This window comes from Notothenia rossii, assembly GCF_949606895.1.
Source record: "Notothenia rossii genome assembly, chromosome: 4".
Lineage (NCBI taxonomy): Eukaryota > Metazoa > Chordata > Actinopteri > Perciformes > Nototheniidae > Notothenia > Notothenia rossii.
In genome coordinates, this window is record NC_136902.1 from 70,405,027 (window position 1) to 70,424,464 (window position 19,438).

The 19,438-nt window shown below is 41.4% G+C and overlaps 1 protein-coding gene across 1 annotated transcript in view; it reads left to right on the forward strand.

Moving 5' to 3' along the window:
• The first annotated feature begins 1,626 nt into the window (after positions 1–1,626).
• Positions 1,627–19,438, forward strand: part of LOC307035404 (protocadherin-16-like) — a 77,382-nt gene continuing 59,570 nt past the window's right edge. The window contains exons 1-2 of the mRNA XM_079674644.1: positions 1,627–1,977; positions 7,779–9,599. Coding sequence (XP_079530770.1) covers positions 7,800–9,599 — 1,800 coding nt within the window. The 5' untranslated portion in view covers positions 1,627–1,977; positions 7,779–7,799. The remainder of the gene's footprint in view (positions 1,978–7,778; positions 9,600–19,438) is intronic.

Below are 19,438 nucleotides of genomic sequence, written 5' to 3' on the forward strand. Positions count from 1 at the left end.
TCTGTGTGCGATGGCTTGCTCTGCTGTCAAAGTAGTAATGAGAAGCTGCCAGCACAGGAACTCATTCCACTTGGTGATATAGCATGCAGTTCACAGTGTGAGAGTGGGGAGACATAACTAGGTTGCTTGGAGGAAAAAAGGTTTAGCCAGCAAAAATGTTGAACTGTGGGAGAGTTGACACTGACCAAACTTTTCTTTTTCAAAGTTTTTCTGTTTCTACATCAGCACAAACAGTATATTCATACTGCCTACTATAACATGTTTTTGGCTAATGTGATTTTAGAAGAAATAATTTGCTGTTATTTTGTTTGGCCAAGAGTGGCGTCAGTTTTTATATTCCTTTCATGATGATAACACTAAAGATCAAGCAACCTGCAAAAAATAAAGCTAATAAAAGCCAGATAATGAGTTGCATGCATTCACCCCACTTATGTCAAATGTTTCTTCACAATAAATATGATTGTTGACAAAACAGGGATCCTCTTTTGTTCTCTTGTTCGGGAGTTCCAAATGCAAAGTGACAAGGCTTTAATAAGTTTCAGAGCTTTCAGTGATCGACACAAAAGCAATGCATGGTTATGGCTCCAGCATTATTAGAGCTGAGCTCCTCGTGGGACTTGACTGAAGATGTATGCTATGCTTCTTTAAAGAGTCACAAGAGGAGAAAAATGTAAGGGGCATTGTCTTTCTCTTGATGAAAAATACCCTCAGGAAGTTTCTTTTTCTTCCATCAACTGAAGGAAATACACAGTGATATCTAGGCTTCCTATGATGCTGGGCTTTTGGTGAGGTTGTTTGGTCTAGGTATTGCATGTACTGTATGTGGAAACAAGGTGAGCCGCAGAACAGTACCCAAGACACTGAAAGTAGAATCAATTGAATATGATGATTGGCCATTCCTCTATATGTGTACAGGGGGATTGATATTCTGTTTCTCACAGCCCCAGGATAATTATACAATATTTTAATCAAGTTTTATCCTTAATAGTACAGTAGCCTACAATTGATACAAAATGATCAAATGTGGAGGATTGTCTATTAACTTGAACATACTTGATTGAAATTCTGTTTTTCACAGTCCCAGCATAATCATACTATATTTTAATCAAGTTTTTAAATCCTTAACAGTACATTACCGTTTTAATTAAAATAATATAATGTGGATGATTGTCTATTACATTTATTTTGTATTTTTGTATTTTATTATATGTTGCATTGTTGGAGGAGCTCAGGTCAGAAGAATTTCATTGCCATTTCTACACTGTAGCTTTGTGCACAATAAAGCCTTTGCATTTTAATTTGAATAACATACTGTTTTCCCAGATATAACCTGGTTAACATTTCACAGATCACCTTTAGAAACGTCAAACTTTATTCCATATTAGTCTGTGCTGTGCATCAGCTCTGTGAAACCACCCAAGAACACTTCCCTGTTGCATAGGATGGTGGCACCAAAGTTCAGCAATAACCTGGCTGCCTCTCTGCAGTCGGAGAGTCTCCTTTTAGCCGCCACAGCACAGCAGCTCTCAGGGAGAGAGGAGCAGGAGGCTGCTCCGTCACGTGCTCAATAAATGAGATTTGTGGAGGGACGTTCCGCCGAGCTGCCCCTCACTGTTTGGTTCAGTCAGCGTGCTGCAGCAGTGTGTGTGCCCCCACACTCACAGACACAGCACAGTTCAACACAGTTGATGCGGATAAGTTGATAACCTCTACTACCAGAAGAGGACGCTGGGAAAGTTTTACACTGTTAAAGTTTGACTTGTAATCTTTTCGTCTGGGTAGAACTCGGAATTTCGCAAGGTCCAAACGAATTGGGCACAACGAGGGGGGATCTCAACAGCCACTGGCAAAGGATACAAGTTTTGAAATGGATGTATGTTTCACTTTGGACTTCAAAAGGGACTACTGAGAAGTCTCTGGATCTGCCTCGGAACTCGGCTTAAAAACATATTGAATAAAGCAGAGCAACAGATGAGTGTGAGTATCCACCACGGCATGTCACAGATCTGCTCACTCCAAAAGTAACGTAATGCGTTCAAGTTATCCATCAGCACAGCTCATTGATAACAAGACCTTTTATTTACATTTGTTTAATGTTTAAAACATGTACAACTCACTGGCTGATCCCTGCCTGACTGGTGGAAAGATATGTAAAACTCATACGACGTCTACTTTTTTGCAGACAGTTTTTCAGGTGATTCATGCTCAGCCTTCTAGCAGTTGGGCATAGTTATTGTATTCGGTGTTGCAACCTCGCCCATTTACCTTTATTTATTTTTGAATAAACTCGTTAAACAAAGTTGATTTAAAGAAACGGTGTCAATGTAGCACACTATACATGTCATTGAAGTGCTGGTGGCAAGCTTTCATCTTCACCTCTACATGCAAACTGCTCAAAAAGGATATTATTTAAGTTTGAGAATAATTGTACTTCGACTTGTGTATTAATTATGACTTCTGTGATTTGTGTAACTGCCCAGAACAAGCTCAGCTTATGCGCCTACTTTAGAGAGCAGCCAAACATTAAACTATATATCAGTCATTGCAGTTAAAAAAAACTCCTCTGAGACATTCCTCTCAAATTGGTCAACCTATGGAGTTATTTCATTGTCCTCCAAGTGCTGCTGCTGTCGCCGCTGAGACTTCGTGCCCCCCCCCCCCCCCTCTTCCTCCAGTGGAACACATACCAAATGATCCCCCCGATGTCTGCACAGTGATTGTGTTAGCATACTTGTGTTCATTGACCGTGAATAGGTGTTCCTTTCCCTCAATTAATACCTTAATTAAGTCTCCACTGGGTTCCATCACCGCGCACTTTAGTTGTGAGTGTGGTGGTTGCCATGGTGCAGCAACGTAATTATGCAGCCTTTTTTTTTTTTTTACTTCAGACACAGAGTGCAGGCTCCTCCTCTCCATTTGACTCCCCACCAGTCATCAGTTTAAGGAGGATGGCAGACTCCTGCTTTAACTTTAATTTGAGTGTCACCTCTACAATTATTCAATTATATTGTCAGGCAGTGGATTGCAGTGATTGTCAGTTTTTCCCATACAAACATCGGTCCAATCATCCATCCATATGCTTAGTTTTTAGTCAGTTTGCCATCAACAAGGTATTTCCTTAATGGAACATTATTCTAATGTGTTAGGACTGTTGAGTATTTAATTATAAAAATTTTTTGCAGAGGGATAAAACCACAAAAATGAGGACCTCCACAGCTTTTATAACAAATCAAGGATTATGTCATAAAACCTTGGTGAAGTGCATGAAGTAATCATTTCACCAGTCTCTTCTTTGTAGCGTGCATATGCTGTTGATGAAGCTATTGTTCCAGACTCCTAAAAAGAAATAAAAAACACAATGAATGTTTCTCACAGGACGACCACACCAACACCACCCAGAGAGTTTCTTACTGCCTTACATTTCTGAAAAATTGCCTGGATGCAGTCACTGTGGTTTGACTCATCTCTTTGCAGTGTCGTCATGAGTAAAACAAGTCATGTGTGCGTCAACCATCGTGTTTGAGTGTGTCGTTCCAGAAGGCTATCCTCTCCATGTTTGTTTTTAAATGTTACCAGATGCCACGTTGCCTCTGCTGAACAGGAAACTTGTCTGAATCCTCTAAAATTAAAAAAGAAAATGAAATCACTCATGTCTTCCCTGAGATGTATGAGACTGTCAACATATAAGGTGAACTTCAACCTTAGTAATGTTGTCTAAGCTCTCCTTGCACCCTGCTACTGTAACTCCATGCACATGTGTTTTTAATGATGCAACTACTGGTACCCCCATCGCAATATCAGATGGTGTCATCTTCAAAGACATAAGGTGTGTGTTTTTTGTTTATCTGGAACATCTTATACAAACAGCTGAACTAACCCATGCTGCTCTTGCTGTGGGAAAGAGATGATCCTCCTTGTCACAGACACTGGGGAACCTCAAAACCCCTGGAAACCTTCATCTTGTCTTGAAAAAGGAGCCTGTGTGTTTTTTCCCAATAGCGCGTTTGTTATGGTCAGGAAGTGCATGTGTATCTGAAGCCTGTGATGGCTTTTCCTGGCCTTTTTTTTTTACATGCCGAGGGACGGACGTTTCAAAGAGTAATGCAGGGCACAGAAATGCGGCACTTGTGAGAAATAGTGTGGCAAACTTCCAGCCCTTTTTGAGTTTGCTTTGTGCTAAGCCTGTCATCCTCATGTCCAGTCAATCTGCAGTTCTGTCTGTGGTTTCCATTATGGCTCCATTTAGCCTCAGGCAGCCTGGCATGTTCTCGAACCCTCAGAAGTTTTGTTTGAGTTAACTGGAATCGTGACATGGAATTAGAATCTCATTTTACATAGTCCTTCACAATAGTCGTCCCTCTTGTCCTGTTAGTGTTGAAAATGTTTTGATTGTGTTTATTATAGTGGTGCAGCTGAAGTACTCTAAAACTTGAAGAAAATTAGATACCAGTATTTGGTGTTATCCCTTTTGGATCAGGTATGTTGGATCAGTAAAGCACTCGATCGAACACAGAAGAGAATATATCTCAATATTGGGGATGATTGTAATAAGATCAGTGTTTCCCCTAGGATGGAGTCATAGCAGCGGTGCTAAGGCGGTAAAGCGGTGCTAAGGCAGCTAAATGTGAGCGCGGAGCGCGTGGAATTATTTTGTACGTGCAAAGTGCTTTCCGCCAATATGGTTCTATGTGTCTGCCAGCACAAGAAAGGCTCTTGAGGCCTAGTATATACAGTGGCAATGTCTCAAGATTTAGCAAAATACACCTTTATTGAACAGACAGTAACAGAAATACTACAAATTCACATAAGAAACAATCAAAAATCTAAAAGGGTCACTGCTATTTGTAGGGAGAAGATGTTAACCGAAGAAAAATATTTCACGATTATTGAATATCTCCGTGGTATTTAAGATGAAATTATATCAGTTGGCTAGTTCTGTGATCTGAGGCAATTTCACTGATATTTCATTATGATGATAAACTAAACAGCTCTTCAACTCTTCATGGGGAAATAGCATATTTGTTTTTTATGAGAGGTTTGGCATTCTTTTATATAATGTAGGTCTTGGCTAATGAAGGGTAAGCCACTGTTTATTCAGATGTATCGTCTATTGTCTGTTTTGCCAAACCAAAGGTATGCTTTTCTTGGTCTTGTAGGAAAAAAAGAGAAATATGACTCCTTTTTAGAATAGTGTAAAATAAACCAGCAAATTCATTTCGGCGAATACAAAATAAATGCCTCACACATTTTGCCAAACATGAAGGAGCCCACAGTGGAGAAACACAAATTCAGCCATGATGTGCCAAACATTCGCTGCTGCCAGGGATTTCGATGCTGATTCCAGTCATGCTACTAAAGTGCCCAGAATGATATCTTGTGTATTCTAAACAGAGGTTTCATTGTGTATGTAAATCCTAGAAACCTTGGATTTGGTTGCTTGACTTGGTTTAGAGGATTCAAAGAAAGTGGGTCAATGCTATAGTTACTGCTAACAATGAGGTATACATGCCATGTAACACGTGCTGGATTTAGAAAAGAATTACCTCAGTGAAACTTTTTCAAAAGTGTGCAAATAAAATATTCCAGAGACTTGACTGCAGGTACATTTTATTTAATGGTTCAACAGCGTCAACTTTACAAAACTCTTTGCTGAGGTTTGACTAACAGCATGAGGGACCCACCGTGGTCTTGGACAATGATGCAAGGAAAACATCTGAATCCAAGCCACAATGGGATTGGCTTACTAAATGAGACAGCTTTCAACCATCAGCAGCTATTTTAACTAGTTTTTTTCCAGATTGCTTTCCCTGAAGCTTAACGCACGAATGAGTTGTTAACCTTCTTATATCCTGACTGCTAACAGTGGCCACAAACATTCAGACTGAAACTCTCAGTCATGGAGGCATATGGGCAGTATTTGTTATGTATTTGGTGAATTTCTTAGCTTTAAAGTACAGACCTTTCTCTTAAGTTTTAAACTCAGTCTTTTAAAACCATATGTCCTTCTTCGCCTGGTATTGTGCAATTAGCCTACCCAACTGCATCTGCTACATCCATTAGGCTGCTCCGCTCTGCAGAGGTCCTCCACTGTAGCTCAACCAGAGAGTGCATTATTTCAGTTGTGGCATTTGGACAAAAATTCTGGCCTTGAAAAGCTATCCTTTGTGCTTTGGAGAAAGCGTTGTAAACGTGCATCCCCAGTGTTGAAGTAAAGTAAATCAATACTGAGACTTTAAAGTTCAAGTGCTGTCAAGATTTTCAGGCTGTCATGGATGTGCTTATTTTCTGGCTGAGAATAGCACTTACAGAGTAAACCAAAGTAAGGTATACAATTGAGTGTAGAGCTTGCCTCTGAGGTCCTGTAAATGTATGAATTTGAATATGGATTAGGTAACTACTGCAGCAAATTGATACTGAGATTATTCGTATTCCCTAACTGTTAAGTAATATTAAACTAGTAAAACATAAAATTGTTCACAGCACACATTTTCGTGTACTACATCCAAATGCCCAAAGGTTTCTCTCACTTAGTTGAATTCAAACCAATCGATATGTTTAAGTTAGCATTGTGTGCACGCCCGGCAGACTGAAATTAGCTCCAGGATCTTGTGTGCTTATGGCCAACTTCCAGCAGCCCTCAATTACAATGCTGCAGAGCCAGAAAAAGGGAGAGAGGTAGACTGCATGGAGCCTTTCAACTCTGCTCTGTCACTCAAACACACTGTCACCACCGTGGCTGAGACAGATTGCAATACTGCATTCAGGGACAAATGGGAGGCATTCAGTGAACCCACACACGTTTCTTTGCAGGTAACAGTTGAACCACTGGGGGGAGCCTTGAAGAGCTTTCACCAGACACATAATTCCAAGTAATGTAATACAGTAAAATGTGCTTCTGTATATATTTCAACAATATCAAAGCTAACCTTACTTTTCAAACAAGTCAAAGTAGTTATGGATATCACAACTTACAGTAAGACAGAACCACAGACAATTGGAAGCAGCTCTCTTTATTTAATGAAAAAGACACAATTGCCAGACTCTTGGTGGTTTTGGATTATTCTCCAGATGGTCCCAACCTCGTTGCATAATTTCTACATTGATCCAAAGTGTCTCTCTGTCTCAATTACAAATGCAGCGTCTATTGTTTATGCAGGGCTTCTAACACCTTTGCTACCTTTTTACATATTAACTTTTTCACCAGTTGATTTAACACACGATTCATGAATTTGACGCTCAGATGTATTGAAAGACAGATATGTTTACTTAGGAAGAGTTATACATTTGAAATGGTTCTTATATGAGTGTTTCAGAACGGCTCACTCTGAGAGCCAAATGTGGTAGCACACATGAATATTAAATGCAGGACCTACATGAGAGGGTACTGCTATGGTGAACCCACTGCATAACGATTCCTGCATTATTTTAATTAGAGTTGAATAGCCACAGCCAAGATTCCCCATCTGATGTAGTGGTCTGTGGCTTTGATGTTTCTCTAGCAAAGGAGAGCTTTCTGGTATGTAGGAGGAACAAGGTGTTGACTTATTAGGTGATTGAAGAAGTGTAGGAAAATGTCATGTGTAGTGTATATTGTACTGCATGTCCTGTGGTTTGGAAAAGAGCCCATAAAACATATGGGAAAGTGTATAACGCGCATACTTATTTTTTTTAAACCAAAGTACTCTGTATTTTTAAACAGAAATAATACACCTTTTCTTCCTTTTTGCTGTTATTAGGTTTTGATATTGCTCAGCTTTTCCTTTTTTTTCTGTCTCCAGGTTTAAAAAGAAGGAACCAAAATGAAGACGGCTGCCAAGGTTCTTGGGAAGTCTGTAATGGACCACTCACACAATGAGGGTTGGTGGAACAGGAGGATAGTGATAATGGTGTATATGGTCTTACAGCTCGTTACAGTCCATTCCCCTGGGGTCACGGGGACCCTTGAGCTACAGCTCGACGAAGAACAGCCAGCAGGCACAATTGTAGGGGACATCAGTGCTGGACTTCCACCTGGCATCACAGCATCCCTGTACTTTATCTCAGACCATGAAGGCACTGGAGTGGGTAGTGATTTGGACATAGATGAGAGCACAGGCATTATTAAAACCGCAAAAGTTCTGGACAGGGAACTGAGGGATAGATACAACTTCATTGCAGTCACTATGACAGGTGTGACTGTGGAGGTGACCATCAACGTGAATGACATAAATGACCATGCTCCAACGTTCCCCAGGAAACAGGCCACCTTTAAAATCCCTGAGCAAACAGCCATCGGCACCAGGTTTCCTCTTGAGCCAGCTATGGATGCTGATAAAGGCCAGCTTACAACACAGGGTTACCAAATTAAAGATGGAAATGTTGGCCAGGCATTCACTTTAGAGACCAGGAGGGGAAGCAATGAGGTTCTCTATCTTGACTTGGTGGTCAATGCCATTCTTGACAGAGAGAAAAGGTCCACCTTTACTTTATCTCTAGAGGCTTTTGACGGTGGTTCCCCCAAAAGGAGTGATCAGATGACATTAGATATTACTGTCCAAGACATAAATGACAACGCTCCCATTTTCAACCAGAGCCGCTACCATGCCATAATATCAGAGAACCTTCAGCCAGGAAGCAACATCCTGCAGGTGTTTGCCACAGATGCTGATGAAGGAGACAACGGAATAGTGCTGTATGAAATCAACAGGAGACAAAGCGACCCGGACCGCTACTTTGTTATTGACTCTCGCACCGGCGTCATCACACTCAACAAGCCACTCGACTTTGAGATGAGGAGAGTCCACGAGCTGGTAGTCCAGGCGCAAGACAATGCAACCCAACCGGAGGTAACCAATGCCTTCGTCACAATCCACGTCAGAGACTACAACGATAACCAACCCACCATGACCATCATCTTTCTCAGTGAGGATGGATCTCCCAGAATCTCAGAGGGTGCACAGCCAGGCCAGTTTGTAGCCAGGATCTCAGTCACTGACCCAGACTACGGAGAGTATGCCAACGTCAACGTGTCACTAGAGGGAGGAGATGGAAAGTTTGCCCTGACCACTAAGGATAGCATCATCTATCTGATCTGTGTGGACCAGATTCTGGACAGAGAGGAGAGGGACACCTACGAGCTGAGGGTGATGGCAACAGACTCGGGCACTCCTCCTCTCAGGGCCGAGTCCTCCTTCATCATCCAGGTGATTGACGTCAATGACAATCCTCCTCTGTTTGACCAGCCAGTGTACAGGCAGGTGATCCCTGAATTGGTGTTTCCAGGGAGCTTTGTGCTACAGGTGACGGCTAGAGACAAAGACCAGGGGCCCAATGGGGACATTAACTATAGCATCCTGCGAGACCAAGGTGCTTTCTCCAACTGGTTCAGTATAGACTCTGTTACAGGGATTATCACTACTCTCTCCCAGCTGGATTATGAAAAGAACCCCAATCCCAGTATAACTGTGTTGGCTTCAGATGGAGGAAAACCACCTCTATCCTCTTCTGCTGTGGTAAACATTGTACTTCAGGATATAAATGACAATGAGCCAGTTTTCGAGAAGAATTTCTACAATGTGTCCATCAAAGAGAACACATCTCCAGGGACCTGCATTCTTGAGGTAGGACATTTACAGATTTATTTCATTAAAAGTTTCTGGATTTGTACTACGCACTCCCACACTTCTGCACTGAGATCATGCATAAGTCTGAACTCAACTTGAGGGCAGTTGTGAAAAGCATAAGAAATGGGAATTGTATAAGGTAAATAGAGGAGAAATGTGTCATCCTTTGCTGATTTCTTTAATTCCTCTATGAATAGTTATTTCTTTCATAGTAAAGCTGTTTAAATTGGACTGCCTTAGTGAGAATTTACCTGCGGTTTTAGGCCAAGATGATCTCCTCTTTGGCTGTCCTCCCCTTCACCTCTCAAAAGGTTTCCAGGGTAACAGAGGCAGTGTAAAGTCCTCTGTCAGCATGGGCACAAAGGGGTTTTCACATATTCACAGACAGAGACAAATTCAGGGCTTTATCCAAAGAAATAGAAGTCACTTCACTCTGAAAAGGCACCTTAATTAGGCTAGTTGAGCGTGAGAAAAAGTGGCTATAGAGGACAAATTACAGCCCACCCAGTGACGGCAGTCCTCTGTCATTAAATCATTGTTTCTTCAAGTTGTTTTTGGCTATCGTATCAAAAAGACAGCTCTTGCAAAAAAGATTGATAATCAGTCATTTAAATCATTCAAGTGATTCCTCAAGTCAGAAAGCTTTTTCTTTTCTTTTTACAAGTATAGACTTTCCTACTAATCCGATTTCCCAAGTGTCTGCAGTAGTATGGCATGGATCAAGGAGTTGGACACAGAGTGCAGTCCAGACAGAGGGCCTAGCAGACGGGATCTTGGCCCAGGGTTTGGCCTTGGGAGAGGGAGGGGTGATGGGAGACTATGGCCTTACCGCGGTTCCTGGCTTCAATGCAAACATAGAATCGACGAGAGCTTCTGGTGGGAGGTCCCATAATTATGAATCACAGGGACCACAACGATGAGGAGAAAGGGAAACATACTAAAATGTATTATGGAATTTGGAAACCAAACCAAAGAATAATTAAAAAATGTATGTTTTGGAGAACTGTAAAGCTCTACGATCATTCTTTCCAATGTGGGTTGAAGTTCATGTTTTCTCAAAATATATAAAATAGCCTTCTTTTTTTCTACAAGCTAGAGAATGTCAGATTTTTGTCTTTCCTGTGCACTGCCTCATAAAAGCACTACTACCAGTTGTTGTTCCGCATGCCTGGGAGTATGACATGTTAGATCTGTCCCCTCAGAGAGTCCAAGAATGAACTAGTTCTTTAAAGCCAATGCTCTTTGGCCTCCTTTGGGCAGGCCTTGATGCTTCAGAAGTGTGTTTGGCGGGCCATGTGAGAACAGACTGCTCTTACTCAGGATGCCAACTTTACATCCAAACAACTCAGCAAGACATCTGACTGCCTTTTTTCTGTCTGCTGATGAAATTCCCAATGTCCTCTGTTTCCATACCCAGCTCTGTCCAAAAATACATTACAATATGGGTATTGTGATCATTATTTCAAATGTTTGAAGTGGCTTAATTTTCTTTCCTCTGCAGGTCACAGGCACAGCAGTTAATGATTATCATAATGTAGTCTGGCTCCATAGAATTGTGCCTGTGATATGTTGTCACTTTCTGCTATACATCATTGGGTTTATGGATGATTTTAAAATGAGGTGAGTGTGTGCGTGTGTGTGTGGTTCAACGTAACAAAATAACCTAAGCCTATTAAAAGCAATCAGTTTGTAATCCAAAATGCAAGATCTACTGCAACGAAAATAGGTCAACTTTAAGAGAGAAAATGAAATACGAAATGAAAAACTAAGCATTTAAAATACAATAAGCTGCATTGTGGAATATGTTTCATTACTAAAAGGACCATTACTAATTGTATCTCCATTACTATTTTTCAAACTGTGCTAAATCCAAATGTTCTGGATTGTGTAGAAGTCAAATATAACTGTAACTCCACACAGATCTGATGTCATAAAAGGAACCACACTACAAAAATAGCATTGTGCTTTTGCATACATCTATTTGAACCATTTATATAGCAAATTATATTCTCTTGCATCATTTGATATAACTGTGGATGAGCATGCATTCCCTCAATAGCTACTGGACACAGTACTTTTTCAGTGGATGCTTTATTTCAAATGTGGGAAGTATTCTCAAAATAATAGACTGTATCTCTATATTCAGTGAAACAAAGTATAGCTATCTTTGAGATTTTATTTGCCTTTCACTCTTTTACAGTTGTATTTTTTAACCAATATAATCAAACTTTCCACTGGGTGTTAGAATCTTGCATTGGGGAATAATTTACACCTCATAAAATTGAGGTTTATGGTTGATTCTGCTAAGAATTGTCCCTCTGTCTCTTTTGGGGGGTAGTTCTGGCTCCATTAGAAAGGCGAGAGGGGGTCTCTAGGCAGCGGAGGGGGAAATGAGCCCTGACAAGCGTGGGCATGAGTGGCGGAGGTGACATGAGCAGGGGGGCTTCCTCGTCTGTCTGTTGGTCTGTCCCTTTCCAAATTCTTATCTGATCATACTTCATTTCTCATTAGCTGGGTGTGAGGATAAGCCAGACCTAATTTTTAAACCAGCCTCCCCCTTGTTCATGACAGAATGGGTCGCTTGTCATGGCTGCAGCCCCCTTGGCAACATGAGACGAACTGTGATTGCTGCAAGTGAAGGAGCAAACATTTTGCCACTTTTCTTGCTTAAAGCTGTAAAAACAAACCATTGCATCTATCAATTCCTTAACCGCCCCAAATTGCTTCCTGTCTCAGTTATGTCTTGGTAACTTTCTGACTAAACACATCACTTCCCTTGAAAAAACATTGTTGATATTGTGTAGGATTGTTATGCTTTGGCTAGGATTACTTGTGTGAGTTACAATACGTAACCTGCTAGATTTGAGTTTGGATAACTACACATGCAGAGTTGGAAGTGGTGTTCAGTACACCGCCATTCAAACACATTCATTATTTCGCTGAATTCTTTAAAGGCAGCCAGTTGAAAGAGATACCTCAGTGAAGTGGCACACTGAAACACTTCTCTGGTCCTGCCAACATAAAAGCAACCCGTCTATTGGGGGGAAGGAAATACTCATAATTGCCCTGAGGAGAGAATATGAATGATTTAAAGAATGTATTCTTTCATACTAGTCCCCTGGTTCCCACAGTCTTTTTGTACTAAAATTACCACTTTCTTTTGACCACCATGCAGGTGCTAATGTTACTGATTCTCATACATTGACCCATGGTGTACTTGGTTTATTCAAATAAAGCTCAGTTTTTAAAATGTTTAAACTGCAAATCTTACACAGTGACCACATCTAGTAGTTCTCAGTGTTGAAGCATATGTTCTCTTTGTAATGAACTTTGATAACTTTTCAAGAAAAGTTAAAGTTAATTTGAGTTGCTATGTTCATGAGTAAAATTGCCAAGTGTCAGACTATTGTGGTGCATGAAATCTTCACTTGTCAGTTTAATACCAGACTGGCATTTCTGCCCATGAGATTGGTTAAGCCTGAGGCGAGCTGACACTGCTTTTGGTCCCCTCTGTTTCTTTTTCCTCCTGCTAACTACCACGCTTCGCTGTGGCTCCGTGGTATAACAGTATTTTCAGGCAATGGTAAAATTGCAGGAAACTGGATGTGCTACTTAATGTGTTTGCAAATGTAATACTTCCTTGAACACTTACTCCTGGGCCTAGCAGGGGCACTGAAGCGTACATAAACACTGATGTACATCTGGATAGAGTGTGGGTGTTCAGGTCAAAGTTGCTGTGCTTGAGACAGCCGAGCGCATTTTATTGTGACATCCATCAGAAAATCCACCGCTTCTGTCTTTACGCCAGCACAAGAGGAGGAGAAAGTTGTGGTCAAACTTTTATAATGTTATCCCGTCAAAAACAGAATTTGGGCAGAAATACTGTTCATTAGTGGAAAACCAAAGCTGTGGGTGTTTTTTTAACAATACTGTTTAACAGAATAGGACCACGGTGCAAGTTTGTTTGAGTTTTTTTGTTGTATGTTCAAAAAATAACTACATTCTCTATGTCCCTCACAATTTTCTGGAACCCATATTGGCGTCTTAAATTGCTTTGCTGTCCAACCAACAGTCTAAAACCTTTCAAATGATATGATACAGAATAGAGTAAAGCAGCACATCATAACCTTTAAGAAACCTGGGCCAGAGAATGTTTGGCGCACAGGACATGCTTGATAAATGACTTAATGAGTGTATCATTTATTCCAAATTGTACTGTAGACTGGCCAATTTAATTCTTTCAGCAGTAGTGTGTCTGATAGCAGCTTCAGAATAGTAATGGGTTTTCTTGAAACATTATCCAAATACGCCATGTTATAGAAAGATATTATTATTGTACCTTCTCTTTTGAAACATGTTTCAAATTGTCGTGATATCATATGTTGGTATCTATGTTATGTGGAGGCCAGGTTGAAAAGCCAGCTGTTTTTTTCAGTAAAGGGTCGGTAAAGGCTGTGATATAGCCACACAGATTGCGAGAGACAATGTCTGCTGGAGGGGTTTCCTGCCCACATCTGGCAAGGAAGGACGATGTGCTCATATTGCTTTCTCAAGGGACAAGACATTTCATTAGTACAGTCTCTCAGCCAAAATGTCTGCTGCAGGTGAGGCAGACCTTTGAGCACTGCTTATAAGCTTCTATGAAAGGGTGTGAGTGTAGTGAAAGTGGAATAGAGAGAGAGTGAGGGATAAAGAAAACAAACGAGAGTCTCCGGAGGGACGGTCAGCGTCTGGCAGCTGTGACAAAGCTCCGACTCAGCAGCTGGATCCAGCTGTTGACCGCTACACTGACTCTGAGGGGTGGGACCTACCTCACTCTTCCTGTCTCCTTTCGTCTCTCTTTACTCCATCTCCTTGTCCGTCCAGACTTCTTATCTCTTCCCGCTTCCTTTTCCCACACTGCGGTGTCCCCTATGTGATCCAATAACACCTCTTCACTTCCCCCCGTCTCCCTCCGGAGTGGTGACATGTGGATCGGAGCAGGTGAGCAGAGCACATCTGTTTGCCTGAAGACACTCATTCCTCCCTGGAGTCACACAGACACACTGCTCTGTGGGTCCCAGTCCGACCAAGTCCAGGCTTATCTAATTTGATGACGTACGAAATAAAATGGTGTTAAATAACAAACAGAGTGAAGTCAGAATGCAGGTGTGTGTGTGTGTGCTTTCACAATCTCACTGTCACAGTGTTGCGTTCAGGCTCAAGAGGAGCACTTTAGCTTGACCTCTGTAAATAGAGACAATTATTCATTTTGCCTCCCTCCTCCTTTGAGACGACTGAATGGGAAGGGGGGAGTGGACAGAGAGGCTGGCTGTGATGCGGCCTGCCAGGCCTTCTGTTCTCACAGCCCGTGGTCCCCCTGCACATGTGCGAGGCAGTTGGCACTGCTCAACAAGCTGGGCATCAGGAAGCATCATCTGCTCATGATATTCATTCTGTTCCAAAGCAAATCTGTGCTAAATCACCCATCCAGTCCCCTGCTGTCCGTCAGAAGCCACCAGACAAGAAAGCAGACGCTGAGTGACAGCTCAGTAACCTGGAAACTAGGTCCCAAACAAATGGCAACAAATCATTTTTTGATGTGATGATGAAGTAATTGTAGTCGCCAGCATGTTGTATTTTACATTCTTGACGGAACTACCTCTTCCTAGAAAAGCATGCACTATATTTATATTTATATACAGCCCTAAAATATCGTAACCACTGAGCAAATTGTATCCATATCCAGAACTTGACTGTAACAAAGAATGCATCGCTTTATTCTGCCAGCAACCTCAGCCCCCCCCTTCTGCTCAGCCTCTCTACTGCTGGATTGCCTGCCAGTGAAATATTGCTTGAGAAAAATGTTACAGAGCCCAACAAGCTCATGTGCAGCATTCAGTTAAAGAGCATGTTGTCGAATCCTCCTATTTCAGCTCTCAATGAGATCAATTTTGGTTTACGAACAGGTCTCATTAGGGATGTTGAAGGTGGCTAAGTATAGGGATTAGTCGATACCTCATGTGAAAAATAGGCGATGGGTTTAGTGTTTTAGGAAGGTGGTAAAACAGAGGGAGACATGCACAATACAAACAAGGCCCGAGGAAGAGATTCTAAAGCCAAAGCTGTCCCTCTGTGAGGTCAGGAAAATGTTGGACCTGCACTATAAGCAGAATGTTTTGCAGATGCTTGTTAACAGTGATGAGGCTAAAGCTCTCAGCTCCAGGGTGTACCAATAGTGCTCCGGGCTAGTTACGTGACCAGGTAATGATTAGCAAAAATGCTAAATTAGATTGTATGACTTACTTATTTATTTATTTTCTGATCAGACAGTTTTAGAATGATAAAGTTGACCATTTAAGCCAGCATTTTATCAAGCCAAAGTAGCTTTTGGGGCTGCTTTTGTATTTAACATTTGATGCAAGATGATCTAATCTTACTTTATTCATGTTTTCTTTTAAGACAAATACATAGTTGTTAATATTTTTATATTGCATTATTCATAAGATACAGAGTCCTCATAGGGCTGCCAAAATCAGCTGACTTAAGTAAATAGCTGATCAACTGAATAAAAAACTATCGGAAGCCTTTTTCTCAGCAAACAAACATGCATTTTCTGGTACTGGTGTCTGACTCTATTCTAGTCAGTCATGTTTTCAATCCTTGTTAGACGGAGATGAAAAAGCAGCAGGGAGCGAGCGACAAACCACTCGGAAAGGGAGTTTTGTGAGGAAAGATGCTCCACTTTTACATTTGCGGTTACCCAGCGTTGTCTGTCTTTGCTTCAGACAGGGAGGCACCCTGGCCTGCACCAACCAGACTCCCAGTCTCTGTGTACTGATGCTCCATGGTGGTCCACCCTCACACTGTTGGTTGGATATCTTGAAGCCTTTCGCCACAGCTAGCAGAAACTCCCCTCTTGTTATAAGGGAAGACATCTGTTATGCCTTATCTATTCTAAGGTAATGCATTCCCCCTTCAAGATTACTTGCAATAAGGAGACAACTGCTTAGCTTAGCACTGCTTTCCCCTGAGTGCTAGCATTTGATTTAAAGATTTAGCGGGGGAACTAATTACCACAGGGTTGCGTACCTCATCAGTGAGGCTCATTTTGTATGGTGCTGCAGAGTTTATGTTGAGGGTTGTGCGCTGCTTCTTTTAACCAGCGTGTTGAAAGGCCAAATCTTTGTTTAGATTGTTGTGTGTAGCCTGGTGCTGTGAGGAGCCCGGAGGCAGCGTGGAGAGCAGTGGGACTCTCTGCTGTAATTAGGCAGAGCTGGTATGCAGGAGTGCAGGACTCAGGATTTGTGATGTGGTATCAGAAAAGACGAACAAAAAGCCAGGGGACTGGGGTGTGTGTACTGTATGTGCGTGTCTTTTAGTAGACGGGGTGGAATATATTCTCTAATCAGTGCCCTGAAGTTTCCAGATTGTTTCACAAATGCTTCTTGTGAGATCCGGAGCAGCAGGGAAATGTATGGGGCACATTGAATTGGCTACACTTGGCCGAAATAAGATGATGCACATCTGTACCATTACCTTTCCACTCCAGCATAAGTTAAAGGCCCATTCAGCCAATCTGATCCAATAGCAGAAACATATTGAGTTGCAGGACCTTGGAATGTGAAGTGAAAAGTTCTAACCTTACATTTGTGAGTTTTAACCTTAAAGGGGACCTATCATGCAAAATGCACTTTTGTACGTCTTTTATACATGAATATGTGTCCCCGGTGTGTCAGGGAACTCACCAAGTGTCAGAAAACACAACCCTCTCTCTTTTCTTCCATACCCAAATCTCTAAAAACGGGGCTGCAACGGAGCTGATTATTATTTGAATTTTTCTGACGTCAGAAAAGGGGTGCTCCGCCTATATGGGCAACTCTCCACCTATCAGGGGAATGAGAGACCGCTCGAAAGCGCTGGAGACCCTGTAGTACATATGTCAGGCCTGTAATTGGCGCTGTAGTCACAGAATCAGCCCTCGCAAAAACAGGGCTGGAAAAGAGCAAATAGAGCAAAATGAGGCATGGCTAAAATGCATGATCTGTTTGGTATTTTGAAAAAAAAACTTTACAGACATGTTTTATATAGGTATGGCCCTACAATATATGTTTAAAATTTGGCATGATAGGTCCACTTTAAGTTGCTTGTGCACACGGCACAGAGGCTATCTTTCAGGTAATCACCCTCACTGGATGTATGAAAAAAGACTTCATGCTAAGTGCCCAGAAAAAGTAGGTATTGTCTGCAGCGGCCTCAGCAAAGTCAAATCACCACTCGAATTGATGCAGACAAGAAGTCGGTCAGTGCAGTAGCTGGGATAATGGAGAAACAAGTTGTTGATGCTTTCAACAAGCCAATTCATCATCGCCAGGACTGCAAGCAACCAGACATCTGGTTTAAGGAGTTGTCTCCAGTCAAACCTGGCTGTGTCTTTATAGAGGATCCCTGGAAATGATGCATTGAATATTCTCTCAGATCACCGATGCAACTACAAAAGCATCAAATCCCAGTGGCATTCTTCTCATATGTTACAGCATACTGTATCATGTCCTCTGGATCCAACTGCGTTTTCGTAACAACCAAGTCATCTTTTTAATCATCTGCTCTCTTAGTGCTGCTCTAGAAATATGTGATAGCTTTTGAATGGATTGAGTTAAACTTTAATCATTAAAGCAATCCCTTGAATATATTTTGAATAGATTACCACCAGTGAAGTTTTGGATTGTCACCTAAAACGTCCCTGTTTGTAGTTTATTAAATTCATGTTTATGTTATTTAATGCAAGGGTTATATATTTCCTGTCTTTTACATGTTTTTTGAAACAGCACCTAGTATTATCGTCTTGATGTGCATGCTTTTACAAAAAAAGAGTACGTATAAAACAACTTATGTAGTGGCCGGTGATACTCCTTGTCATTTTGCTATTAGAGGTATGTGATGGTGCGCAGATGTGAATGATTGTGGTGTGCAGATCTTTAATTTGATGCCTGGAGAGATCTAAAGAGTCACCTGCTGCCAACATTTTCACTCAACAACTTATTGCTTACAGTACTTGATTAGCCAAGACAGCGGGTACAGTAAATAATGTAATTAGCTTTTTGTATGTGAAGTCACGCCATGTTGGGATAACACTAGCTCAAAGATCTGCCTTGGATTCGGTAGTTAGTCTTTTTAACTCTTTAGTAACTCTGGCTGCCTCTTTTGTTTCTTCCTGCATCCCATTCACAGCTTCAGAGTAATCCCACACTCTTCTGCTGCTGGTCACTGAGCAGATTATGCTCAATAGCACCTTGGTTTTAAAACGGGGTATACACAAATTCACATTTCCTCTCCAAGTCCTTTGATACACAGTTAAAACAATACAAAGGCAGTTTCATCATCAAGTAAAACAAAAGCTTTGTTAAGAATAAATACTGTTTTCAACCCAGGGGAAACCATTGAGTGATGATCTTAACAACATCTGAAATGTCTTCTTGGCTAAAGCAAACAGAATGTTTGATGAGACAGTAAAGATGAAGAATATCTTATTTGCTGCAGGGGACACGGCTCATGCATAAGTCCTTATTTCATGATCGTGAGTAAAAGCTTCCACAGTTGTGAAAGATTCTCAAATGTTACATTATGAATCCAGTATTGCTGAATACCATCATTTTGGCCTCAGTGAGAGGAATTCAGATGTATTTGAAGCTTATTATCACATACATTACAGATGTATAATAACTTATGTTTTTGAATGCCGAGTTTGACTTTGATTGCTGTTCAACAGAAATGCTTCAAAGCGTCGAAGCCTTTCAGGTCTTATTTCCAGTGCATCCTTAAAATGCACCCCTCGGTGGTGGGAGCATCCTGAAATG